The sequence below is a fragment of the Martes martes genome, assembly GCF_963455335.1.
Source record: "Martes martes genome assembly, chromosome: 13".
Lineage (NCBI taxonomy): Eukaryota > Metazoa > Chordata > Mammalia > Carnivora > Mustelidae > Martes > Martes martes.
Window position 1 is genome coordinate 84,432,152 of NC_137901.1, and position 26,621 is coordinate 84,458,772.

Genomic DNA, 26,621 nt, shown 5'->3' on the forward strand with positions numbered 1-26,621 from the left:
TCTCAGCTCACTTGACCCTTTGCCTGCTCCTCTGCTATGGGCAGAGGTGCTGTTAAAAACTACTTAACCACTGGCACTGCAGGGCACCCTTTGCTGGGCTGAGCCTTAACCCTTTAGTGGGCAGACCATTGGGAGGGATGGAGACTTCTGGAGGAGGGGAGGTAAGTATCTATTCCTAACCAGACAGAAACATTTCACTGCTTGAACAACCACAGGCCTGAATGTCAGTCCTGTCTATGGCTCTCTTCCCACAGGACCCAGAGACAGGTGGATGCAGGAAAAAGGGTTTGGGTCATGCAGACCTGGGTTCGAATCCTGATTTTGCCTTGTTCCTGTTCATACACACAACCTCTCTTTCCAGACCACAAGCGCTGGGGCTGGGTCCTCAGGCGGTCCTCCCTTCCCAGGTCCCATGGGCCCCATGGCCCCCTGAGCTCCTTGGGGGTGGGCCCCACTGTCTTCACCTTCTCCCCAAAGATCCTCTGGCAGATTCCGTTCTTGGCTAGCTTCTCCTTGACCTGGCGCGTCAGCTCCAGGGTGTCCACCTCCCGGTACATGTAAAGCTCGTACTGCTCGGGGGTCAGGGGCGGAACGGTGGGCTTCAGCGTGCGGGGCACGTACGCGGGGTAGTAGGCCAGCCGCCCACCGCTGCCTGCCTCGGGGACGCCTCCTTCAGACTTCAGCTCGCCCACCCTGGGGGGCTCCTCCTCGCCCCCCGCCGACTCGTCCTCAGGGGCTGCGGGGGCCTCATCCCCACGGGGCCACGCCCTCCCGTTGGGCTGTCCAGAGTAGCTGGAGGAGGAGGAGGACAGGGAGGGCGAGACGGAGGCATAGGGACGGCTGAGCAGGCCGCGGTCTGAGGCCCAGTGGTGGTCAAAGTAGCCGGCATCTCCGATCTCCGACTTGACCTTCCGGATGATGCTCTGGACAAAGGCCGCAGGGGACAGGACCGTGAGGGACGTCTGTGTGGCACTACTGCTGGTTCCCCCGCCACCGCTGCCACTGCTGTCCTCCTGCTTGACGTAGGTCAGGGCCCCATTCTGGCTCACAGCAGCCAGCGAGGGCCGCTCTGGGGGCGAGGGAGGGACCGAGCGGCCCCGGGGCCCGGCCTCCATCTCCAGCAGCGCCTGCTGTTGTGCCTGCATCTCGCGGCGTGCTTGCTCCAGAATGTTCTTGATGGCATCTTCCGACGTGCTGGCGGGGGCTGTGCCGTTGGTGATGCTGAGTGGGGCTGTCGCGTTCTTAGACTCACCTGTCAGAAGGATGACACAGGGTGGCCAGAGGCCCACGGTCAGGGCATGGTTTGACGGCCAAAGGTGTTCACAGCATCAGTCAAAGCATGCTTTGGAGATACTGTGAAGATACTGCAACAAAGTGGTTAAATGAAGTTAATTTCTCTGCCAAAGGCAATCACACGGAATAGCCTCAGGTATTGCCTTCTGCTCTGCTTTCTAATCTCACACACGGGGAGATCACGCTTGATGTGGGATCGCAGCCTGGCGCGTCCCCACTTAGTATCAACACGAGCATTTTTCCTCATGACTCAGAGTTCTACCTCTCACAGCTGCCTATGCCACTTGAAGGGATATTCTCTGCTGTGTTTACCTGATCCCCTACTGCTGGACACTTATGCTGTTTCTAGCTGGTCACTGTTGTGAACACCGATAAAGGAACAGCTTGTATATCTTTGCCCCCATCCTGGATAGTTCTTCAATTCTGAGAGTGGAACTCTCGAATAAGCAGTCAGCATGATCATGTCCTCCCTGATGGGCTGTTGGTTGCTCTCTGCGTAGCATCCACTCTTGTCAGGGGCGTGGAGCAATCACGTTTCTGTCTCTTGCTACCTCTTCAGAGACCCTGAATGGAAACCCCCCCCTGGCTGGCCCACTCTGCTGTGATGTTGCCCGATATTTTTGTCTTATTATTACTAGTTTTTAGAGGCAGAGAGTGTGCATGGGCGGGGAGGGGCAGAGGGAGAGAGAATCTTAAGCAGGTTCCATCTCACTACCCCGAGATCATGAGCTGAGCCCAAAATCAAGAGTCGGACGCTTAACCAACTGAGCTACCCAGGCGCCCCCTGATGTTGCCTTTTTGATTTCTCTGCTGTCTTCTTCCTAACACCCCCCACCCCCGCCTGTCGGAGCGCACTGCACAGGGAGTCAGGAGACTTGGGTTCTCCCTTGGTCTCTGTGCAACTGCGAGCATGTCTCCCTCTCTCCACTCTCAGCTGTCCCATTTATTTAGTGGGAGAGTTTGATGAATCTGTTTCTCATGGTTCTTTACACTCCAGTACCGTGTCTTGTCCGCAGCTGTACCTCGTGCCCAGCATGCAGGAGATGCTTAGCCAATGTTTACGGAATGACTGCCTCTCCTGCACAGGAGCTCAAGAAGGAATTCAGCTGTACACAGCAGGGCCTCAGGGGATTATTTGGGTGGGGCAGTGTAGGGTCCTGGGGCAGGCTCCTCCGTCCCTCCCAGGGACCTGGCAGGAGGACCGGCCCTTGCTGAACACTTGACTGCCAGCCACATTCAGACGCTGGGGAATCGGGACAGTTTGCTCCAATTTGCCACCAAGGGGCAGCAGACACCACAAAGTGGGAACGTGAAAGCCAGCATCAGGTTCAAAGTCAGCAGCAGTACAGCATGCTGGGTGTAGGGGAGGCCACTCTGCCCCCTGCTGCAAAAAGCCCTCTGACAGATGGGTAGGAGGGACAGAGGTATCAGCAGAGGTATTTGTAACTTGAACAAATGTAACAACAGAGACAAAAAAGTAACATTACCTGTAATGATAGCTACATTTTCAGGGGCACCTTATACATGCCAAGCCCCCAGGCTGAGTGCTTGTCAGGACTGATTTCATTTGACCTTAAACAACCTTAAGAAAGGAGTACTGATATTGTGCCCATTTTAAATATGAGAAAATTGAGGCACAGAGAGGCTAAGAAACTTGCCCAAGGTCACACAGCTAATAAATAGCAGAGCCAAAATTTGCAGCCTGGCCACTCTGGCTCCACTACATCAAGCAATGTAGGTGATTACGGGGAATCCAAGGAGGGTCAGTATCCAATCCATCTGGATGGGGGTGGGGGGTTTCCTAGACGAGGTGACTTCTGAGTTGAACTGTTGAGAATGAGCAGGAGTTGGCCAGGGGTGAGGATGGCATTAGGGGCACAGGGAACAGCATGAGAGTAGACGTGGCTATAAGCAGTTCATTCGAGAGGTATAGGGAGTCAGGAGAAGTCAAGACCTTAGGGTCTGGGGCCTTGTTGAGGAGTTGGCATTTTTGTCTTAGGGGAATGGGGAGCTGTGGAAGGGGAGTAGTGACATGACCATTTGTCTGCTCTAGAAAGATCCCTCTGGCCTCTGTGGAGAATGGGCTATACTGGGACCTAGAATATCATTGGTAAGACCAGTGAAGAGGCTAGTGAGACAGTTCCAGCAAGTGATGATGATGGCAGTCAAGGATAGTTGTTAACCCCACCTGGGTGCCAGGCACCATCTGTATCAGGTTCCCAGCCTTGAGCTGGTGGGTTTGGGAAGTGAGTGAGGGGTAGGGGAAGGCCGTAAGTTCCATCCCAGATACGCTGAGTCTGAGATGCCAGTGGGGGACCCTGGTGGATACGTCCAGGTAGCAGTTGGTGCAGGGCTCTGGAACTCTCGAGAGAGGTGTGGCCTGGAGAGGGGGTGTTTTGGGTGTTGGTGGAACTTCCAGGAATGGACTAACTCATCTAGGAAGGGTAGGAAAGTCAGAGGGCCTGGTGAGGGGAGCCCTGGGAGACCCTGTGTTTGAGGGGCTGCTGGAGAAAGTACACTCTGTTTGGCTGAATAATGGTGTCCCAATGGTATCCCTGTCCCTGGGCCCAGACTATGCTACTTTACATGACAAATGGGATGGGATCAAGTTAAGGATCTTGAGATGGGAGACAATCCTGGGCTACATGGGCCAGCCACACATCATCACAGGGGTGCTTGTGAGAGGGAAACTGGAAGATTGGAGGCAGAGCGGAAATTGCTATGCTGCTGGCCTTGAGGATGCAGGAGGGGCCACAGGGGAAGGACTGTGGGCGCCTCTAGAAGCTGGCAAAGGTAAGGAAATGGATTCTTCCCTGGAGCTTCCAGAAGGAACGCAGCCCTGCTGCCCAGTGAGGCTGACTGCGGACCTGTGACTTTTGGAACTATGAGATGATCAGTGTGTTGTTTTTAGCCACTGAGTTTGTGGCTGAACAGCAGCATGAGGAGGCTAAGGCAGGGCCCCCGAGCAAGTGTAGAATATACAGTCTGGGAGGCAAGAGGAAGCCAGGAGAACAGGGTCTCCTTGGGAACTAGAACGTGGAGGTGCACGAAGAAAGGTGAGGCTTTGGCCTCTGTGGTTGACAGAGTTCCTGTGTGATTACGGATCACTGTGTCTCTTCAAAGTCGAAGACACCCGGACAATCCAGACCAGGGTGGTGGCAGTAGCTGGGCTGTCCCATACGGCTGCCACTCATCACTGTGCAGAAAACTGAAGCTGTAATTTTAGTTAATTTCCAGTAATTTGAGTGGATATAGTCACACACGGCTAGTGGCTCCCACACTAACAGGGACCCGGTGCCTTCCAGGCCTTACATGGCTGCAGGCTGGTTGGCGAAGAGGTTCTGACCTGCTTGGAATCCCCGCTGTGGTGGGTGAAGGTGGGCAAGGGCTCCCCTCCTGCTCAGGGCAGGTCCCGGAGGCTTCAGGCCTCGCCTGTGGCAGTGACACTCACCCCCCTTCTGGGACTCGATCTCCTTCTTGGCCTGTTCCAGGATGCTCTTGATGGCGTCATCTGAGCCTGTCTCTGGTGTGCGGATTCTTGGGGTGATACTGCCTGGGGGAGGCAAGGAGGCATCTGTCATGGGGACCTGCATGCTGTGGGTCAGTCCCTGGAGCTGGGCAGGGTGAAGGGTGGGTTCCTTCCTCCCTCAGGGGCTCCAGGGCCAGGGCTGGGAGAGGGAGGGCCAGACCTCGAGTGTGTGTGGCAAGACCACCACTTAGCCAGTCTGTGTGACTGGATCTACAAATGATTTTGGCTTGAACTAATAATAATAATACCAATCATAATGGTGACAACAACGATCGCCACCACAGCTAACAGTTTTCAAGCAGGTACTAGGTTTTGAGGGCGTGCTGAATGATTTCTACTTGTTTAACCCTCAGAGGTGCCTGACAGATGGGGATGGATGGGGAAACTGAGGCACAGAAACTAAAGTCAGCTGTCCCAGGTCACCTAGTGCGTGAATGGCAGAGCTGGAACTCAAACTCAGGTGTGTTTGGGAGGTCAAACCTTGGGCCATTCACATGGGATACCCTAAAAGTCAAGTCTGGCAAGATTGGCAGGAACCCGGGCCATTTCATGGGTGGGTGAGCTGAGGCTTGGAGGTCCTCAGGAAGTACCTACCTGCCAGGGCAGCCCCTGGCCCAGCCTTCTCCCACCATGATCAGCCTGAGTTGTCCCACTAGGGCCAAGTGGGGAGCAAGGGGTAGTCATGGGCCCCAGGAAGAAGGGAGAGAGGATATATTTCCTTGTTCTACAGAAGGGGAAACTGAGGCACAGAGTGGTAAAGTCACTTGCCCCGGGTGACACAGCTGGGAGGTGGCAGAGTCTGGGTCCGAGCCCAGAGCCTATGTCCTCGGTCCCTGTGCCTTGGGACGGGCCCTCACCTCGCTGCCGCACCTGGATGGTCCTCAGAGCCAGCACGTTCTGCTCATCTGACAGGAACTGCTTCATCTTGATGAAGGGCTCCTTGCCCTTCACCGTGAGCTTGCGCCAGGGCTTGGGCCGGGCCAGGATCTCGCTGACCGAGCCCTGTGACAGCCCCAGCACATAGTGGCCGAACACCCGCTGCCCGATGTTGTGTTTGAGCAGCTGCTCCTTCACCTGGAACGCGATCTCCGCCGTGTCCAGCTGCTCCTCCTCGGCTCCGGCCCCTGCCCCTGCCACGCTGCTCCCACCCCCGTCCACTGGCTCGGGGGCCCCAGGTGGCTCGGGGCCAGGAGCGGGGGTGGCAGGGGCCGTGGGGGGCTTGGCGCCGTAGAAGGCCGGGGGGAACACCAGCAGGCTGCCTGCCTCCCCCTTGAAGGTGGCCGGGGGCATCATGTGCTTGGATAGCAGTGCGTCCCCTGCCAGTCTGTCCCCAGAGGCCAAGCTGGGGAAGGGGGACAGTGAGAAAGTCCTTGGGCCATCGGGGCCCAGGCCAGGACCCAGCAGGGGCTGCCCAGGGCTGGGGGATAGGGGGTCTTCGGGCCCTGGTGGAGGCGGGAGCTGCGGAGGGGATGGGTAGGACTGCTCCGTGCCCAGAGAGTCCTTGATGGAATCGTCCTCCGAAGGGTCCTCTTCTATGACGTCGAGAGAGACAGACAGATGGAGGAAGAAAGGAGAGATAGAGAGAAAGCAGCAGACAGTGATGGGCGGGGGAGAGACAGGGAGAGAAATATCGAGAGTGACAGAGAGTGAGAAAGATACCAGAGAAATGGACACAGGGAAACAGAGAGGCAGAGAGAAACAAGAAACCAGGCATACACCAGGCAAACAAGAAACCAGGGAGACACAGACAGAGGCAGAAACAGAATGAGAGGCAGAAAGAGACAAAGGGACAAAGAGACAGAAAGTGGGAGGTAGAGAGACACATACATGAGAGAGCAATTCAGGGAGAGGAGATGGGAGGAGAGGGCAGGCGGGGAAGGGGAGAGAAGTGCTTTGGGCGTCCAGCAGTACCAAGAGCTCCTTTTCTGACCCTCAAATCCCCATCTGTGCAGGTCTGGCCCACATGCCAGTCCTGGGGACCCTTCCCTCCTGCATTAACATGCACTGAGCACTTGTTCCGGGCCAGCTCCTGGCCCCCGGGTGGTGCGTTGGGACCAATGCCCACCGCTGCAGGATGCGCACTCCTGGCCCCCGCCCACCTTGCAGCCCTCCTCTTCCTACACGTCCTACGTGCTTGCATTACCCATGTGAATAGCACCCACAGAGTAGATCTGTTATTGCCCCCATTTCACAGATGAGGAAACAGAGGCAGCACAGAGAGTCTTGGCAGGGGTCACAGAGCTGTAAGGTCATGGAGCCACTGCGTGGGGAGAAGGCCTGAGCAGCGAAGGTGATTTGGGGAGAGAGCAGTGTCTGCGGGGGTTACAATGGGAATGCCCTCCTCGTGCCCTGTGACCTCTTCCTGCCGCTCATCAAGACTCGGGGATGAATGGAGCCTTTTGTGGAGGGTTCTTGGGAGGGCCTGAGTGAGCTGTGTGGGGTAGGTGTGTGTGGACACTCGGGGGCGGGGCACTGCCAACTGGCTTCACCCAGGGAACCCCCAGCTCAGCACCACCTCACAGTAGCTGCCCTTTCCTCCATCCCTCTCCTGCCCACACAGGAGGCAGTGGTGTGGGGGCCCAGAGAAAGCCAGAGGCCCACGGACAGCCCCCATCACAGTCCCTCGGCCCCAAGAGCATCCCGTCTCCCCTACCAGGGCTGGCCAGAAGACCGGGCTTTTCCAGAAGGAATTTCTGCGTGGGGAAGAAGGCCTCCTTTGCCATGAGCAATGAGTCTTCGGGCTTGGCCATGCCCTGAGGAGACAAGAAGCCGGGCTGAGAGGGCACGGGTGGCAGAAGGCTCGAGGGCAGCCTGCACTGCGGGGACAGTGGCGGGAAGCTCACCTGCGGGAGGCTGCAGGTGCTGGAGGCCAGCTTCATGGCTTTCAGGATGCTGCCAGAGAAAGTGCAGAGGGTCCGAGGCCAGTCAAGTTCGTGGGGCTTGAGGGGGAGGTCTGAGAGGTACTTCCTCTAGCTCCTCTTCCCTGACTGAGAACAACGGCCCCACCCCGGGGACCCCACGGAACACTGCACCCGGGTCAACCACGGGCTTAGGTAGCAGGCTGTGAGCCGTCTCCAGTGATAGCTGGAGGGGTGCTGCCCTAACCAACCCCGAGGGCCGGCCTGAGCTCATCCAGTGCAAGCACCATTCCGCCAGTTCCCACACGGGCCACGAGCCGCCTTGCAGGTTCCCGTATAGGTGGCTCTGGAGGGCAAAGAACCAAGTGTGGTTAAATTCTGAGACCCAGGCTGCCCTGGGGGAGAGACAGGGGTATCACCAAGTCGGGTGTGGTGGGAGGAAGGAAGATCATGAACTATGTCCAGGGCCCCTCCTCACCAAGGAAGAGGGCTGGAGGTGGTGGGGCCCCGCTCCCCATGGTACCTCAGCTCTGTTTTAATTTCTTCATAGTCAGACTGCGCCTGGAGCTTCTCTTCCAGCTTCTAGAGGAGAAAGCAAGGATGGATTCAGGCTGGCCCACGTCCTTCTGTCTGGGGACGCCCCGCCCATCTCCTGTCTGCACACCTCCTCTCCCAAGACCTACTTCTATGGCCTCGGACTTAGCCGTGAGCTGCCGCTCCAGGTCCGCGATCTGGTTGGCCGAGGTCTCCTCCAGTTCCTGCAGAGAGTTCTGGAGGTGCTGCACGTCCTTCAGCAGCCGCAGGATCTCCCGATCCTTGGAGGCTAGCGCGGCTTCAAGCCGGGGGCCTGAGCACAGCGCGAAGTTCACCTTATCCTGAAGACAAAGTGGGGCTTTGAGGGGCTAAGAGGTGTGGGGCAGGGCGCCGGAGGGCTGGCTTCCCCACCCCTGAGTCCCAGACAAAAGGGGAAATCCATCCATGGCATCCTCCCCCACCCCTGGTGCTGTGCTCCCCAGAGTGACTCAGCCCCTCCTTCCAGGCTCTGGCTTTTCTCCTCCTGTCTCTGAGCCTCTACTCAGGCCAGTTCTACCAGCCCAGATGCCTTCCCTCTAGTATTCAAACTGGGGCGCAGGGGCAGAGTGGGTAGGGAATGTTTTCTGGAGGCAGATGTGTCTAAACTGGGAAGAAGTTCAAGAACAAGTCAGTGACTTGGAAAACTGCTTGGCAGCGTCCACTAAGGGTGGATATGTGCACTTCTGCCTGGTGCATATGTGGGGGGGAAGCAGGAACCATGCACAAGGCACATATGCGAACACCAAGCTAATAGTCATAGCAGCCCTCTCTGTGACAGCCCCAAGCGGGAAACCCTCCTCTGGCCGCCAGATGCCCTCCAGTGAGAGAAGGGAGGATCGGGTTGTGGCACACCCACACCATGGAGCACGCTACAGCTCTGAAAATGGATAGTCCACAACTACTAACACAGCACGGACCAGGCTCTCAGAATACGAAGGGAAAGGAGCCAGACAGCAAAGCGTGAGTGCGGGATCCGACTCTGATCAGATACAAAAGCAGGTAAAACCCAGCTGTGTGGTTAAGAGTCAGGAGAGTGGCTCCTTTGGGGAGTAGGTCCTGGATGGGGACCCGAGGGGGGCATTCTGAGGGCTGGGGACATTCTACCTGCTGATCTGGATGCGGGTTATGCCATCTCTGAAAAATTCAACATGCTGTACACTTAGGATATGCACATGTGTCCTTATACATATTATATTTCAATAAAGCCTCTGTTATGAAAGGACAAAAAAAAGGGAAGTAGTCTGGTGAGGAAAAGGTGGGGACTGGGTGTTCCCAGCAGAGAGAACATCAAGATCAAGGTTTAGGTTTCTAAATTAGGCACAGGTCCTATCCCAGGGAGGCGTTTCCACTCATTCCAGGCAGACCCCTCAGGATCAGACCTGAGACCCCGCAGCCACAGGCCATGTGAGCGGTGGTTCCTTTCTCTTCCTAATTTGCCCGTAGCCCCAAGCCCCATGGCTTCTCCAGGTTTTAGGAAATGGTCCCTTTGTCCTGGATGAAGAAGAAGTTGATGTTGGAGAGGACCTGAAGTCAGGCTTGTCCTAAGCAGTTGCAAATGAATCTAAGAAGCCTTACAAAAAACAAAATGGAGCAGAAAACACAGCCTACCACTACCAATACCGGCTATTCTTCCAGGGAGATAAATGCCAATTAAAACAGGAAGCGGATGCCATTAACACATTAAATTAATTAGCATCGAGCACCACTGTGGTGCTCAGAAAAACTTACCCCCCAAACCAGCAAAATTTCCCGTGGCTGATTAGCACAGGCATTTGCTGGGTTCCACGGGGGTTAATTAAGAACCATCGGTAAATTCCGTCTAAGGCGACCCCAGGAGCCCTCTTGCTCTTGGTCTCTCTCGCGCTCGCTCGTTGTGTTGTGCAGATATCCAGGCACACTGACGTCTACACACACTGCCCCCTGGGACACAGACATACACACAGCACACCCTGATACATGTACCTGCTGGAGTACTCGTGCTGACACGCAGACACACAGAAATACCTGGGCACCAAAGAGATATGTGCACACGGACAGGTCGCCGTGACACACAGAGTCATGTGTGTGCTGAGAGATCACATGCGATGTGGGCAAAACCACCTCAGACTATAAGCCAAGAACCATTTTAGTTACCTTACATGTAATCCTCTCAACAGCCCTATAAGGTAGGTCTTACTTTTCAGGTGAGGAAACTGAGGCAGAGTTAGATTAAGGATACAGTTATCTGCCCAAAGGCCACAAACAGATATACACATTCATGGTAACACACGTCAGGGGAGACATAGTCCGACACTGAAACAGAAAGACCGATACGGGCACAGTGGTCAGTGTTTCAGGGAGCCTGGTGGAGTGAAACGTATGCTGGCCACTTCAGGTGTGTGTGGTGAGGCAGCAAATCACCCTGGAGCAGGCCTGTCGTCATGTAAGGAGTCGGGAATCGAATCCCTTGGTATGCAGAGCTCTGGAAAGAAGGTGGACCAGCTGACATAAGGAACCCAAGGCTTCCTGGGAGAGGAGCAATGGCGACTTTTTTTTTTTTTTTTTTTAAAGTAGGCTCCACACCCAATGTGGGGCTTGAACTCATGACTGTGAGATCAAGTTGCATGCTCTACTGACAGCCAGGTGCTCCGCGATGAATACTCTTAACACAGGACAGAGGGGTCGGTTGGGGTGACTCTGACGGAAGTCCCTCTGACCCCAGGACCCCCGGCGGCCCCAACCATGAGGAAAGAGAAAGGTGTGCTAAGCTGGCTTAACACAGGAACCTCAGGCTTGATGACTAAAGACTGGTGCTTTGTAGCATGTGGCTGTTTGGGAAAGCCCACTGGAATCACGCTGGCATGTTTTGGGACCCAACAGCTGATAGGACTGTTTACCTCAGATCTTGGTTAAGCGGTCCTACTGCGGTTTGGTAGGACTTGAGAACCAGGGGGGTCAGTGGCGACACCTGGTGGTAGCTACCAGAACTGCACCGCTGCTCTAGAGCTCAAACTTACCCTCCCACCCCGTCTTGCCAGGCATCAGGCCATGGAAATAGTCCTCTTTGGCCTGAGTAAGTTGCTGGCATTCTTGGACAATTTGGGGTAAAGGAGAGCCTCCAAAGGAAGATGCTGCACTTCCTATTAATCACACATGGAAGCTTGAGCTTGCAAAGAGCTGTGGCTGTATTTTGACCTTCAGCTGGTGAAGCAAGTCATAGTAATTATAGTTAACTATACACTGACCTTATCAAGATGCTATGCCCACTGTATCCACACACTTTCATGTGCCTAATTTCACACAGAGGTACATGACTGATCCACAAAATGTCATCCACATATTCATACTCACCAACATGACTTTTTCCAACCTTTCCCTCTGGCTCCCCCACCATCCTTACCCCACTGGGTCCCTGGGGGGAGCAGCAGGCCAGGCGGATAGAGCTGTTGACCGAGGCGAGTTGTTCCCGAAGACTTTCTACCTCCCGCTGGGCAGCCTCAGCTCGCTGGGGGAGGAGAGTGGAGGCGAACGTGGTTAAGAGGGGAGCAGGGTCACACTGGATCCCACCCTAGCCTTCTGCCATCGCCCTGCACAGCGCAGGCAGGGCTGGTGTTTGTCTCCAGTTCCCAGGCCACCTAGTGCCACCTGGATGGAGTGTCTGCAGAGCGTTTCCCAGCCCATGAGCTGCGGCAGGCCCCTGGGCAAGTCGCTTCCTCTCCCTGGGTCTCAGTTTTCCTCTTGTGAAATGGGGGCAATGAAATACATCTAAATTGGGATGCCGGCTTACCAAACTCGGTCTATGGTGGAACTTAACTCCTCAAAAATTTCTAAGAAAAAAGCCTGGAAGGAAGCCTCCAAATGTTCACAATGTAGTCTTGTGGCTTTTGAGAGAAATTTGTACTTTGTCATTCCCTCGTTGTGTGACCTTGGGCAGGAGATTTCATCTGTCCAGCCTCAGTTTTCCTATTTATAAAATGGGGATGTTAAAAAGAACTACCTCATAGAGTTGTTTTGCACAGTAAGTGATCTGGTAAATTACAACTCATTAGGTATCTTAGGTATCAATAGTTGGTTAACGTTACGAAAAAAGCTGTGACTGTATTTTTATCCTCAGCTGGTGAGGCAGGTCATAACGACTATAGTTAACTTTCACGCTGATCTTGGCAATCAAGATGCCACGCCTACCATACACATATGGAGACCCACACACATCCATGTTCACATTTTGTTAATTAATTAATTAATTTTGGGGGGGTTAATTTTTTTTTAATTGATTTGTTCACTTACTAGTATCCTGCCTCGTTCCAGAAATGGCTCAAGTCAGTTTTGTTTCGGGAACGGTTTTGGGTGTGCGGGTATAAAGAAATACTTTGATGTTTCTGCACAGTCGGGGCTTCCCGAACAAATCTGACTAAAACAGGATGGGGCTAAATGACAAGCCCAGAAGTCAGTTTCTGACATCCGCTGGTGAGAACGGCAGATGTTCCTCTCTGAAGGTATGTGTTCACATTTCAAAGCGGGAGGAGACCCCGGCCATGGACACATCCCCTGGGTTGGAAAGCTGGGTTTATAGCTACTAGAAAGTTACGAGTCTTATCTCCCCCATGGAGAGAAATATTTGCATTCCACATGCTAAAAACCTAGGATCCTTGCCCTTCTGTCCGTCATGACACTAGGGAGCTAGTTTTCTCCCTCTCAAAAAGTTCCCTCTCCTATATAACCACCCGATTCACATCTGGGGGTTCCTTGTCCCCAGTAAGAAATCTGGTGCATGCAGGATGATGACTGATTGTCACCCCCAGGGGAAACAGCTGGGGCAAACTGGCCAGGTTATTACTATGTAAATAGTAATAACAGTAACTACTATTTACTATGTAAATAGTAACGCTGATCTGCTCTGCTCCAGAATCCTCTTGTTCACATTTTGGATAATCTTTTTTTTTTTTTAAAGATTTTATTTATTTATTTGACAGACAGACATGGCGAGAGAGGGAACACAAGCAGGGGGAGCAGTAGAGGGAGAGGGAGAAGCAGGCTTCCTGCGGAGCAGGGAGCCCGATGTGGGGCTCGATCCCAGGACCCTGGGATCATGACCTGAGCCGAAGGCAGACGCTTAACGACTGAGCCACCCAGGCGCCCCCTCATTTTGGATAATCTTAACACAGATTAAAGAAACCCTCATACGATGACATTTATTTTCTTCTCCATACTTTCTATAACGAGGTTTTACTTTTATACTCAGAGAAGATGAACATTAAAAAAATTGTTTCCTGTTCAAACTGCTCGAAGATCTCTCTCCTCAAGCCTATTAAACTGGCAAAGATCCAAAAGTTGGGTGACACACGGTACTAGGGAGGCTGCAGGGAAATAGGCCCTCTCTTCACTGGCTGCAGGGAGGGTAAACTGGACAGTTTGGTCACATCTGTCGAATAAAAATGCACAGATCCTCTGCCCAGTAATTCCACTTCTCAGAATTTATCCTATTTATTGGCTCATGTAGGTCTAAAATAGTGTCTGTGCCAGGGTGTTCCCTGTGGGACTGATGATGATGGTACACGGCTGGAAATATCATGGTCTTCACCAGTTGGGGACTGGTTAGACCACGGGCGGGCAAACTGCGGCCGGATGCCTGGTTTGTGTACAAATTTCTTCTGGAACCCAGCCACATCCATTCACTCGCATACGGTCTATGCTTTCATGTACGGGAAAGCGGATTAGCTGTGACAGAGACCCACAGAGCTGGGCATAGTTCCTCCCTGCCCCTTCACGGAAAGCCCCCCCCCCCCAACCCCGGGTTACATGGCGGTACGGCCCCCCCGTAGGGCAATACCAATGGCCATGAATAAACTATTTCTATACAGACACGGAACGAGTTCTAAGATACACACGTGGAAAAAAGAAGGTTCAGGAGGGTGGGTACAGTATGTTATAGTTTTTGCTTTTAAAAGGGGTAAAAATCCGTATAGTCATGAGCTTGTGAATGGAGCTCTACAAGGAGACCCTAGAAACAAGAGAGGCTGCCAAAGGGAGGGGAACTGGCAAGCCAGATTGGGGAAGGAGATGGGAGTTCCCCAAGTATGAACCTTTTTGAGTTTTGAACTCTGTAAATGGATTATGTATTCAAAAAATTACCCCGAAAATGCTACCCCTTTCCATGTTTCCTCTCCAGGTGGGAGGGCCCTGCCCTTGTGCCGGCACAGCCCTGCCTCTGGGCCTTTGCTCCTGCGGTGCCTTCTGCCCAGAATGCCCTTCCTCCAGAGAACGGCTCCTGGGCTGCAAAGTGTGCTCCCCAGGGCAATGACCCACTTGTGACCAGTGTGACCCACCTGCTGTCACACTGCTTGGCCATGACCCTGGCTGCTGGGTTTGCAGGGAGCCGGGTGTGGGTAGAGACTCCAGAGCGGAGACCATGGCCACACTTCACCTCCATTCAGGCTCCTGCCAGCTTTGCCCACCAGACGGCAACAGGTCTGAGGCCAGAAGGCGGCAGGGTGCGGGACTCCATTTACACATGTGTAAACGGGGACTCGCAGAGGCTCGTAGACTTTCGAGGACCTGGGCTGGGACTAGAAGATGGGGAACCCAATGAAGTTTGGGGCCTGCCCAGTGCTTGGCTGGTGGGGCTGGGATCAAGGGAGGAGGCTGTAGGAGACCTGGTGGTGGGGAGGGAGGGGAAGCAGCAGCAGGGGCTTGTCCCCTGTCACCACCACAGGCTCTGTGGAATATGGTTCCTCACTCAGTCTGCTTGGGAGAGACCCATGTCCAGTTAGGCCTGCACACTAGGCTCACCAGTCACTGCTCTGCCTCCTTCCTCCTGTTGGAGAGGCCTCCTGTACAGCCACCAGGGAAGGCACTGCTGTTCTCTCTAGGTGGCCTCCTGGCCTTTGCCCAGGCTGTTCCCTGGCCTGGAATGCCATCCGGGCATTCGTTTTCAGTTTGTTCATCAGATCTCAGCATCACGCCCTTTCTCCATGATGTCTTCTCTGACCCTTGAGTCAGGCGTCCCTCCCTGACTGCTGCTTCCTGGTCACCCTATTTCTGAGTGTCCCATCAGCATCACTTCCTCCTCCCTCTGGGAGCTCAGGGTCCGGGCACCTCCTGGCCCTAGCACTCAGCATGGCACACGGCAATGATACCAACAAATATCAACTGGGTTCATTCCCTCCCCCCCAGCCCAAGCCCCCAACCCTGGGCAGAATGAGTGCTAGCATACATCTTCTCACCTGATTAGCTTTCTCCAAGTTGGTCATGATCAGGCCGACTTCATCTGCCCTGAGACAGAAAGAGAAGATCCTGAGAAGGGCTTCTGGCAGCCCCCGGGCCCCTGCCTACCCCGATAACCCCAGCCCCTGCCTGAAACTAAAGGCCCGCAACGGGAGGTTAAGGAGGCTGCCCTCTACCCTTCCTACCAGAGAGAAATGGGGCTGGGCACTAAAGAACCCAGTATGTCTGGAAATGGGACGGGGGCTTCAGCACAACACCCCTTCTGGGCAGCCTGGCCTGCCGCACCCCAGGGGTCTGTTCTCTTTAGCTGCACACAGAGCTACGCCTCCCAGCCTTTGTCCCTGCTATGTCCCTTCTACCTGGAATGCCCTTCCTCAAGAGGACAGGATCCTGAGCTTTAAAAGCCAGCTCCAAAGTGTCCTCCTACGAGGCCTCCCTCAACTATCCCCGCGGTGGTCATTTGTTTATTTGCTGCCCCCCACCCAGCCCCCAGGGTCCCAGCACTAAGGGGGCCAGGACAGGCCGTATCCACCTCGGTCACCCCTCTGCTGAGCATGGGGTTGGGGGGGGCACAGGAGGCCTGCGGGGAGCATTTGGTGACTAGAAGCTGTGCGCATGCTTTAGGTATGTTCAGGGCCTTCTTTCGTGTAAGCTGTTCCCCCCTGCCCAGAGCACCTGACCTGGCATTCTCCACATGGCTATCTCCTTCTCATTCTGAAGGTCATCTCCTCAGGGAAGCCCTCCGTAACTACGCTGGATAATAGCACCCTACCCTCCCTGTGATTCTCTCTTGCTGCTCTTGGTTCTTCCTTTCTTAGCATTCACCAGGCACCCAGAACAGTGCCAAGCATACAGTAAGTGCTCAATAGTATCTGTGAAGGAATGAATTTATCTCTGTACATTATCAGTTATTGTCTGTCTCTTCTCCTCAACTGAGGACAGCACCATGTTCTAACGTTTCTTCCAGGGACCCAGCACAGCACTGGGTAAACAGTAGGTGTTTAATAAGTGTCTGTGGAATAAATGATGTCTTTTTTTTTTTTTTAAATAAATGATGTCTTAAAGCCATGTTGAGTCCAGAGTAATTTAAGTGAATGACACTCAGCCCCTGAGGGTTGGACTGTGGAGTTGTGGTGGAGACAGTTCTAGGAATTTGGGGTAAGGTGAAGGCCCCCACCCAGCAAACCTGCTCAGCCACGACCCAGAATATCATTTATAGTCTGGCACATGAATGGCACAGCAAATGACCAGTGAACAGCTGTGTGCCTATGGGGCTGAGGAGCCCTGGGTGCTTAATGAAATAAGTGTTTCAGGCAATAAGTTTGAGGGAGGAGTCAGGAAGGAATATTTGAGAGGGCCTGAGGGTGGAGGCATATTTGGGAAGGTCAGAGGGAAGAGACATATCTGGTAGGATATGAGGGAGGAGGGATGTCTGGGAGGGCCAGAGTGAGAAGACATGCCTCAGCAGGGTTTTCACTTACTTGGATGCTGCCTCCTCATCATATTTTCGCCGCAGTTCCAGCAGCTCTGTCTGTGTGGCCTTTAACGCTGGGAAAAATTAAAGAGCCAGGGTGAAGCACCCCCCTCTTCCCCCAGGAGCCCATTCCTTCTGCAGGGCTCAGAAGGCAGAATGAGGTTCAAGGTAGTAAGGGAAGACCTTTCTTTTGGTTAGAACCAGTGACAGGTAGAGTTTCCTGCCCATGGAGGGGCTTCAAGCTGGTTGGAGGGTGGACAGGATGACCCTCTAGGAGTCTATGGAGCTTAGAGGACCCATGCAAGTGGTAGGGGTCTTCTGTCCCATGGCCTTGGGTATAAGCTGTCCCACACCCTTAGGTCACTTCAGGACCTGGGTGGGGCCATCCGTCCATGAGCTTACCTACCCCAAGGTCCAGACTGGCAAGTGAGGGGGACAGAGAGGAGCAATGAAGTCAACAGATATGTGTATATTATAATAAATGAGAAATTTCTTATAAAATTCCAGATTTCTGATTTCTCCAAGAAAATTGAAGGCTTGGCGACCCTGGGTCATATGGCCATGCCTGGCTGGTGCTCACAGTGGCCATCTCTTTAGCCAAGGCTCAAGTGGTCCAGTTTGCCCAGACCCCACCCTGCCCTAGTGCCTTCCCTAACCTGGCTGGCTTGGTTGTGTGTCTGGCCCCTGCAGGCACCGTGTTACTGCTGATTTAATTCTATTTCTCAAACCCTCTCTCCACAGCAATGTGGCCTCTGGAGACTGGGCTCAAACCCCCACTGGGTCATGCTGAACTATACCCTTCCTCCTCAAACTCCCCCCTTGCCTTCCTGATTCCAGAATACCTGAACCTGAGTTCATAGTGTCACTGACTGTCCCCTCCCACTCCCCCTCCTGGTCTGACTGGGCTGGGGAGCTGCATGGGGCCAGGGAATGTGTGCCAGATACATACCTGAATGTAGGACTTTGATCTTTTCCTCTGCCTCCCCCAGTCTGGCTGCCAAAGTGATTTGTACTTCTTGAAGGCCCCTGCGGAGAGACCAGGCCTGCTCACACTGGCTCTGCACACGCCCATGTGCATGGGCCTTGCCTGGGTCCCCGAGTCGGCCCTCCTGGCTTCCTACTCCTCTCACCTGCTCTCTGTAATCTGTACCACTGCCTTGTTACTGGGTCCTTAAACATGACCTTCGGGCACTTGGCTGCCTTGCTTTTTGCTAACTGTGTGGACCTGTATTTGTTAGTGACTTTGTCTCTCCGGGCATCGGTTTCCTCATCTGTAAAATAAGGTTCCTGCTGGGCTTTGCCTCCATGGGTGCTGTGAAAATCTTCAGCGTGATGCTGGTTCCCAGGGCTCCCTCAGTAACATTACTTACTATTCCTGTCCCCAGGGAGGTATTTTTTCCCGTTTCTGGGTCAGTTGTTTGGGATAGTCACCCAGCCCACTGCAGCCTAGAGTTTTGGTGTGATGCACGTGTCTCAGCAGAGACAGAGGAGCCCCAGCTGGAACGGGGGAGGGTTTATACAAAGCCTGGGCCTTATGTTGTCTGGCTCAAAGACTCTAGGGAAGGAGCCCCTTTACCTCTGGTCCTATATCCTGTCCCTTCCCCTCTCTCCTCCAATCACACCACCTCCTTGCTGGTCAAATGCACCAGGCATGTTTCTACCTCCAGGCCTTTGCACTGGCTGTCCCCTCTGTCTGTAACACCCTTCCCCTATATATCTGCAAGTTCCCCTCCCTCACCTTCTTAGGGCTTTGCTCACCTCCTCAGTGAGGCCTTCCCTCATACCCTATTTAAAACTTCGGCTTCAATCTCATCCCCTCCCCCCCCTTTATTTTCCTTCACAACCCTTATCATCATGTAGCAGACCATTTATTTATCTGGTTTATTTGTGTCTTCCTCATGAGAAAGTAAACTCTAGGAGAGTAGGAGGTTTGTCCCTTTGTTCACTGCTGTGTCCCTAGAACAGTGCTTGGCACACTACACACTAATCTTGGGGTTGCTGTGAAGGTATTCTGTAGTTTGGGTTAACATCTACAGTCAGCTGACATTAAGTAAAGGAGAATAATCTCAATAATGTGGGTGGGCCTTGTCTAATCAGTTGCAGAGCTTAAGACTAAAACTAAGGAAGAAGAAATTCTTCTCAAGATTGTAGCACTGACTCCTGCCTGACAGTTTCTAGCCTGCTGGCTGGCTCTACCGATTCAGACTGGTCAGTCCCACCAGCGTGAACTAAGTCTTTAAAACACATGTCTTAATTAAAATAGAAAATGCTTCTTTTTTTTCTTTCCTCCTCTGGGGAATCCTGACTAATACACCACCATTAGCCCCACTTTCCGGCTGGGGAAACTGAAGCTCAGAGAGGTGATGTGAGCTGCCCAGGGCTGGCTGTTGAGCTGCTGAAATGGGGCAGGCCTGCATCTCCACCTCCAACCTACATCTGGGTTCCCTGACGGTCCCACCTCCCACCTGCTCCTCCCCACTCACTTTTGTTTCTCCGCCTCATTTCTCTGCAGCAAAGTTTCTGTCAGGAGGGCTTTGCTGGGAATGCCCGGGAGGCGGCTCCCCTCAGTCAGCGTGGGCCCCGCCGGAGACGTCCCCTCTCTCTGCTCTGGAGGGAAAAAAGAGGGAAAACCACCCATCGCTGGAAGTGGCACGGCAGCCAGAGCTGTGTTCGGCAAATCGGAGGGACTGGGAGGGCTGGGACTTAGTTTTCCAAACTCGGGTGATGGAGAGAGTGCAGCTGGAGAGACCTGCCATCACCATGGTCAGCTGGGTTGTTGCCCTGGGGGGCGTGTGTGAATGAATGTCAAGTTCCAGTGTGCCAGCCTCAGCCAGCCTCAGCCAGCATGCCCAGAGGCTTCCTTTACCCTCTTGGACCTGTTCCTGCCTCATCGGCCTTCTTACTTTTTTAAGGGTCATGGTAAAATATACATAAAAGTATACAATTCAGTGACATTTAGTACATTCACAGTATTGTGCAACTGTTAGCACTAATTCCAGGATGTCATCAAAAGGAAGCCCGTCCCCACTAAGCAGTCACTCCTTTTCCTCTCCCCCAACCCTTGGCAATCACCAATCTGCTTTCTGTCTCTGGGGACTTGCATATCCTGGATATTTCCTATCACCGGAATCACACATAATATATGTCCTTTCGCGCCTGGCTTCTTTTACTTAACAAAATGTTTTTGAGGTTCATCCAGGTTGTAGCATAGACCAGACCATCACTCATTTTTATGGTTCACTAATATTCCATTTCATGGACAGGCCACATTTTGTTTTCCCATTCATCTGCCGATAGATATCTGGCTTGTTTCCACCTTCGGTGGCTGTGATTAGGGCTATTGCGAACATGTGTGTACATGTGTTTGAGCACCTGTTCTCAGTTCTCTGGAGTAGACACCTAGGAGTGAAAGTGCTGGGCCGTGGGGTAGCTGTGGGCTTAACTTCCCCTCCCCACAGCCAACGGCGCACACTCAGAGGCTTAGTCACAGTTCACCGCACCTGCGGGTACGCCTGCACAGGGCCCACATCAGCTCTCGCTTTGCAGGCCCGTGGAGGCTCCTTCAGGGAATCAGTGTGTGTGCCCCGGGCACTCAATTTGTCATGGGGAGAAAGGGTACATAGGGACCGGCCATCAAGGGTGTCTCAAGAATCCCAAAATCTGGGCTTCTGGCCTTGAGTCCGACTGACTCCTTTAAGCTCTGTCCTGGATGTTAGTCTCCTCTGGTGAGTGCAGAGCTGGGCAGTTCGCAGAGTGGGTCTCTTGAGGGCCTGACAGTTTTCAGGCCCTGGCTTGTTCACACACACACACACACACACACACGGAACATTCCAGGGGCTGAGGACACAGCAGCGAACAAATGGGGTTTGACCATCGTGAGGCACAGCAACAAGTGTTTTCACGGAGAAACACAGCCCAGGGCCAAGGTCAAGAGCCCTTGGTTTGAATCCCTGCTTGACTGCTTGCTGCCTCTGAGACTGTTCCCCCGTTTGTCAAATGGGGCCAGTGACACCTCAGAAAGTTGACAGGAGGAGACAGTGGGAAACCTGTCTGTGTGAAAGGCACATGGCACAGAGCAAATGCTCTCAAGAGGCAATTCCCACAAGCGTCATTATTCTGATAGAGGGAAATTCAAACCCTAAAGCGACCTCAGAGGCCGCACAGAGCCATCGCTGTATGAGCTGGTTTGTCAGGGAGGCTGGAAGAGCATTCTGGGTACAGGAACAGAGCCGGCAAAGTGCTGTATTTTAGTCACCATTAATCTTCCCCAGAGGACTCTGCCAAGGACCAGGCATACAGTAGGTGCTCACTAGGCACTGGAAGGAAGGGAGGGGGCTGTGAAATGGGGAGTGCGCTGGAGCAGTCAGACTGACTTGGCGGTCCTCAGCTCATGATCTCCATGACTCCAGGAGGTAGACCAGGGGTCTGCGATGACAGCCCTTGGGCCAAATCTGGCCCACCTCCTGTTTTGCCTATAAAGTTTTATTGGAACACAGTCACACCCACTCATTTACCCAAGTTCTATGGCTTTTTGTCCACACAGTTGAGTAGTTGTGACAGAAAATATGTGGTCTGCAAAGCCTGAAGTATAGGTACTCTCTGGCCCTTTACCAAAAAAAAAAAAAGTAAACTTGCTGAACTTTGAGGCAAATTCTCCTCACTTATTCCTTAGTCTCGTCCCCTCCTCTCTGCTTCATTTGTCCCCCAAAGCCTTTCTTATACCAGAAGTACTGTATATTTAACATTTATTAGTTGACAGTCACCCTTACATTCTAGAGGGTTGGAGCCACGAGGGCAGGGATTTGGGTCTGATTTGCTCCCAGCTATGTTGCTGGTGCCTATGACAGTGCCTGGCTTGAAGCTCAACCAACACCCAAGACCAAGAGCTTTCACGTGTGAATTTGCTCCTCCCCAGAGACCTCCTCCTTCACCTGCCATGGGTAACCACCATGCTTGCTTCTGTTCATCACTCTCTTGCTTTTAAACATTTTTAATCATCATATATGTATATCTGAACTCTATTTTTAGCTCTCCCAGTTTCTTGACTTGCCTCGCTCGATGCCGGGACAGGGCTGTGTTCCCCACATCCCGTTTCCCTCCCCTGTGGGGCACACAGTCAGACTGCCCTTCCCGGCTCCCCTGCGGCTGGGGAGGGCCCCATGACAGAGTTTGGGTCACCGGGATGTGGCTGGGAGTGCTGTGTGCCACTTCTGAGCCTGGACTCATAAACCTCGGTATGATCCTCTGCAGTTTTTCTCTTCCCATTGGCAGGCTGTAACAGTCACTGTGACTCTGGATGTCATGTGTTGAAGACGGCAGGATCACCACAGCTTGGGTGTGAGTGACCACATGGAGTGTCCCCTCCAACCTCCCACCCTTTAAATATATTACGCTTCTGCGATTTGGGATTGGGTTGTTTCAGCAGTGGTGTACCATAACGCACCCTACATGGAAAATGAGAAAGCCGAGCTCCTAGGCGTCCCCACCCCCATCCCTCCAAAGACGGCCAAGCCAGGCTGCTGAAGATCCACAGCCCATTTGTTTATTAGGGACATCCCATGAAGGCCTTATCAGTACCTTTGGGGCCCAGGAGCTCGGGGTGCCTCTTCCACGAAGTGTGGAGGTCTCGCCGCGGCTGCCCAGTGGAGTCGAAGCTGGGGGACTGCAGTCTGTCGTCTAGGCTGCGTGTCGCTTCAAACACAGGCACGGGGTCTGCATACACAGAGAGAAGAGCCCAGGATTGGGTTGGGGGAAGCCCTGAGGGCAGAGGGCTGCCCAGGCTGAGGCCACAGGGCCTGGTGGGTTCCCCTTCAGGGGGTGGAGGGCACCATCCACAAGAGCCTTCTGGAGTTGCTCCGATGGCTTAGGAGAGCAATGTGGAATTTCTGCTCTGCGAAGGAGTAGCCTTTTTCAGGTACATGCTCAGGGGAGCGCGTGCCAGCCCCATGGGTGTGGGTGTCTTGCCCACCTGGGAATAGTAATAATAATAATTGTCACAATAACTGCATTTTCTGGATTCTACGGTGCCATCTGTGGTGGCCGTGAGACTGTGCCTTGCATGCCAACCCCGGGAGGTGTCAGTACACAAGGACCCCACTCCTACAACCAGCCTTCCCCTGGCCTGCAGGTAGCTGGGGGTGGGGCGGGGGACAGACTCCTGAGGGATACAGGACTGCGCTGACGACCAACGACTCCTCCAAGGCCTGCCCAGCGCTGTACAGATGGCCAAGACCAAACCATCTGGATGCTTCCACCCAGGTCCCTGCCTTCCCTCCTCTGAGGCCTCCTCTACCTCACTCCCTATTTTCCTTCCCCTGCATTTCCTCAATACTATCTATCTAGCTCTTTATCTAATCCTTGGGGGTGCTTGTCAATGGGCCTGGACCAACACACCATCATTTGTTACATGCAAGTTCTATCTTTTAAGAAAATATTTGAGAGAGAGCGCACATAAGCAGGGGAAGAGGCGAGGGAGAAGGAGAGGGGGAAGGAGATTCCCCACTGAGCAAAGGAGCTTGATGTGGGGCTCAATCCCAGACCCTGGGATCATGACCTGAGCCGAAGGCAGAGGCTTTAACCACTGAGCCACCCAGGTGCCCCACATCTTTTAGCTATTGAGAAGTTGGAAGGTGTCTTATGTTCAGCTTTTCACCCCTACAGAACCCATTATTTAATTGACCATACTTGGGGCAACTGGGTGGCTCAGTTGCTTAAGCGTCTGCCTTCGGCTCAGGTCATGGTCTCAGGGTCCTGGGATCGAGTCCCGTATCGGGCTCTCTGCTTGGCAGGGAGCCTGCTTCCCTTCCTCTCTCTCTGCCTGCCTCTATGCCTACTTGTGATCTCTGTCTGTCAAATAAATAAATAAAATCTAAAACAACAACAACAACAAAACCATAAGGCATCCGTAGGTCCTTCTGTATGGAATTCTGTCATTCCCCCACCCCCCATCTAGTAGGTACTTCCTCTTCCTTCAGATCTAGACCCCAGCAGTTCTTCAGGTGACTTTCCCCAGCTGCCCACCGTGGGCAGGTACTAAGAACACCTGGATAATGCCAGAGCTTGGTGTGGCCTCTTCTAGGTTACAAAGCTGTTCACGGGAATGCGTTCCCCTGATGCTCCCAGCATCCCCTGCAGGCTGGCGTGGATTCAACTCATTTTCACAGATGAGGAAACCAGCTCAGAGAAGCCAGGTGACTTGCTGAAGGGTGGAGGTGAGGTTGAAGTCTGGGTCTCTTTCTCAGATGCCACAAAGGCTTCCTGTCCCGGAGGTGTGGACATTTCCACCCAAGCAGTCCAGGTGGGTCTTCATGGGGGCCCAGGAAAGCCAGGGCCTCCTTGCTCCAGACCAAGGGGCCTGCGTCTGGTCCACAGTACTTTCAAATGCACCAGAGCCCTCTTTCTTGCTGGTCCCTTTCCTGGAGCCTCCTGCCACCATCCACTTGGTGACTGCTCTCTGCTGGGGGCAGAGGCATTACGAGCGTGGATCCTGGTTCCTGGTCTAATCTATACTTGCTTTTCAGGATTGCAAACAAGTCTACCTCTCTGTGCCTCTCCATAAAAGCACCGACCTCACAGGGCTGGGATGAGGATCCACGTACACAACGATTTCAACACAGTGCCTGGCATTTGGTCACCTTGGAACAAACAGAAGTCTTGGCTATTCCTGCCTTTCCGAGCTCCAGTCACACTGGCTTTCTCTTAGTTCCTCAAATGCACCTTCCTACCCCGGAGCCTTTGTCTGGGCAAGAGCCACTGCCAGGAACACCCTGCCTTCTCCTTTAACCTCTTTCAGCTAGTTAATGCTTAATCACCTTCCATATTGCAACTCAAATGCCACTTCTTCCAGGAAGCCTGCCTTGACCAGTCATTCTTCCACCTGAGCTCTCCCAGCTCCCCGCACCTTTCCTTTAGAGCACTCACTGTACTTACAATTTTCACTGATTTGCAAGTCTACCTAATTAACACCCACTGGACTGCCAACTCCACAAGGCAGGGCTGGGACTGCGTCTGTTTTCACTCCCCACTGGACCCCTGGTGGGTGAATGAAGTCCAACACACGATCTGACCCAACAAACATCTGCTGAGGGAAGAAATGGGGCAGTGCCTGCACACAGGAGCCTTCAGGTCCGGCTGGAACAAGGTTGCCTCTGTGTTTTATCCCTCTCCTCTTGTCTGTCTGTTTAGGTGGCGGGAGGCTCTGACAATGGGCGTTTGTGCCGAGGTAAGCAGGTGCGCGAGAACGCTGCCGTCTTTCCCCTGTCAGCACTCCCCCCACGCCCCGTCATTAGGCAGGGCCTGCTCAGCGGGGTATGCCATTATGTCTCCCCGGGCTGATGTAATTATACATTGACATAATTAACCCAGCAAGCGCATTAGGCAGGCCAGCTAAAAATTCATCTATAATTATTTGTTGTGTGCATGCTAATGAGTCCATCTGCACTGCCTTTGTACAACACGGACAAATTAATTTACAAGTCTGGATTTTTTAATAAGTTCAAGGAAACGCTTCCTATTGTGTCCTGGTTTTTCAGAAAGAAGAGAAAGGCCACGAGCACTTGCCAGGGTCAGGGAAGTTAGATAAACACGGGAGGGTGCAGCTCTGAGCGGGCCACAGAGGGCTCACTCTGGTTCCAAGGAGGTGGAAAAGATCGAGCTCATGGCTTGGGGGCTGGCTGGCCACGAGCCCGTCTAAGCCAAATGATTACACTTGGGTGATAAAGGGTATCATCCACCCCATGTCCAGGGATCAGGGATTGATCACTCCTTCACTCTGCTTGGAGGCCCTGTGGGCCACTCCTTGCTGCCTTGTGCACTCTGTCCAGGGGGAGCTGCCCTCAGGCGGGCCCCTGGAGAGGCTGGAGGAGCAGGGTCGGCCGGATCCCTGCTTAATAGAGGTTCAGCGATTCTAAGGCTCCTGTTTTTCACCTTCATTTGCTGGTACAGGGTAGAACATAGTGGTTAAGCTCACAGAAGCTGAAGCCCAGCTCTGGATCCAAATCCTCCTCCCAAAGAGCCATGAAACCTCATTTCCCCCCTAATACAGTGGGAGAACTACAACGGCTCCTAATTCCTAAGAATTGTTACTGGGAAGATAAACAAAGATATCAACAGAGGCAATATGTTCCAAGGGCTGCTGGTGCCAGGTCTGGCTCCAAACTGGCTAATAACGCTGGACAGTTAATTAACTTCTCAGAGCCTCCATTTTCTCATCTTTAAAATGGGGCCATGTGTGTAGGGTGTGGTTATGATGTCTGGATGAGAGAAAACGGAGATCTGCACAGTGCTAGGTGCCCAGCTGGGCTCAGGAAGGGTGCTAAGGCTGCTATTATGTGAGGGGAGGCAGCAAGCCGGGTCTTGAGGTGATCTGGAGGCCAGCTGTCCGCTTGGTGATGCTCTGTGGAGTCTCAGGACCAGGGATGGCCTCATATATTCTCATCAGTACCCAGGAGATCCAGAACCCAATAATCCTGCTTTGAATCTACTCTGGGGCCCAAAAATTCCAGCGTGGAAAGTCATATTGGGGAGGGACCAAAAGGTTCCCCAATGCACAGAGGGGAAAAGTGGGGTCCTGTGACTTTCCTGAAGTCCACCAGTGAGTTGGTGGCAGGACTGAGACAGGCTCTTGGGCCTCTTCTTCCCACACTTCCTTCCTAGTTCCCCGATTTGAGGGAGAAAGTGGCAGGGGGGTATT

At 53.4% G+C, this 26,621-nt stretch overlaps 1 protein-coding gene across 1 annotated transcript in view; it reads right to left on the bottom strand.

Annotated features, from left to right (window-relative positions):
• Positions 1 to 26,621, bottom strand: part of CUX2 (cut like homeobox 2) — a 225,430-nt gene that overhangs the window by 16,954 nt on the left and 181,855 nt on the right. The window contains exons 5-17 of the mRNA XM_080821204.1: positions 22,508 to 22,642; positions 19,414 to 19,537; positions 17,880 to 17,956; positions 16,938 to 17,004; positions 15,456 to 15,504; positions 11,633 to 11,737; positions 8,364 to 8,555; positions 8,204 to 8,262; positions 7,666 to 7,714; positions 7,476 to 7,575; positions 5,680 to 6,354; positions 4,745 to 4,846; positions 465 to 1,252 (exon numbers count right to left, since the gene is read on the bottom strand). Coding sequence (XP_080677330.1) covers positions 465 to 1,252; positions 4,745 to 4,846; positions 5,680 to 6,354; positions 7,476 to 7,575; positions 7,666 to 7,714; positions 8,204 to 8,262; positions 8,364 to 8,555; positions 11,633 to 11,737; positions 15,456 to 15,504; positions 16,938 to 17,004; positions 17,880 to 17,956; positions 19,414 to 19,537; positions 22,508 to 22,642 — 2,522 coding nt within the window. The remainder of the gene's footprint in view (positions 1 to 464; positions 1,253 to 4,744; positions 4,847 to 5,679; positions 6,355 to 7,475; positions 7,576 to 7,665; positions 7,715 to 8,203; positions 8,263 to 8,363; positions 8,556 to 11,632; positions 11,738 to 15,455; positions 15,505 to 16,937; positions 17,005 to 17,879; positions 17,957 to 19,413; positions 19,538 to 22,507; positions 22,643 to 26,621) is intronic.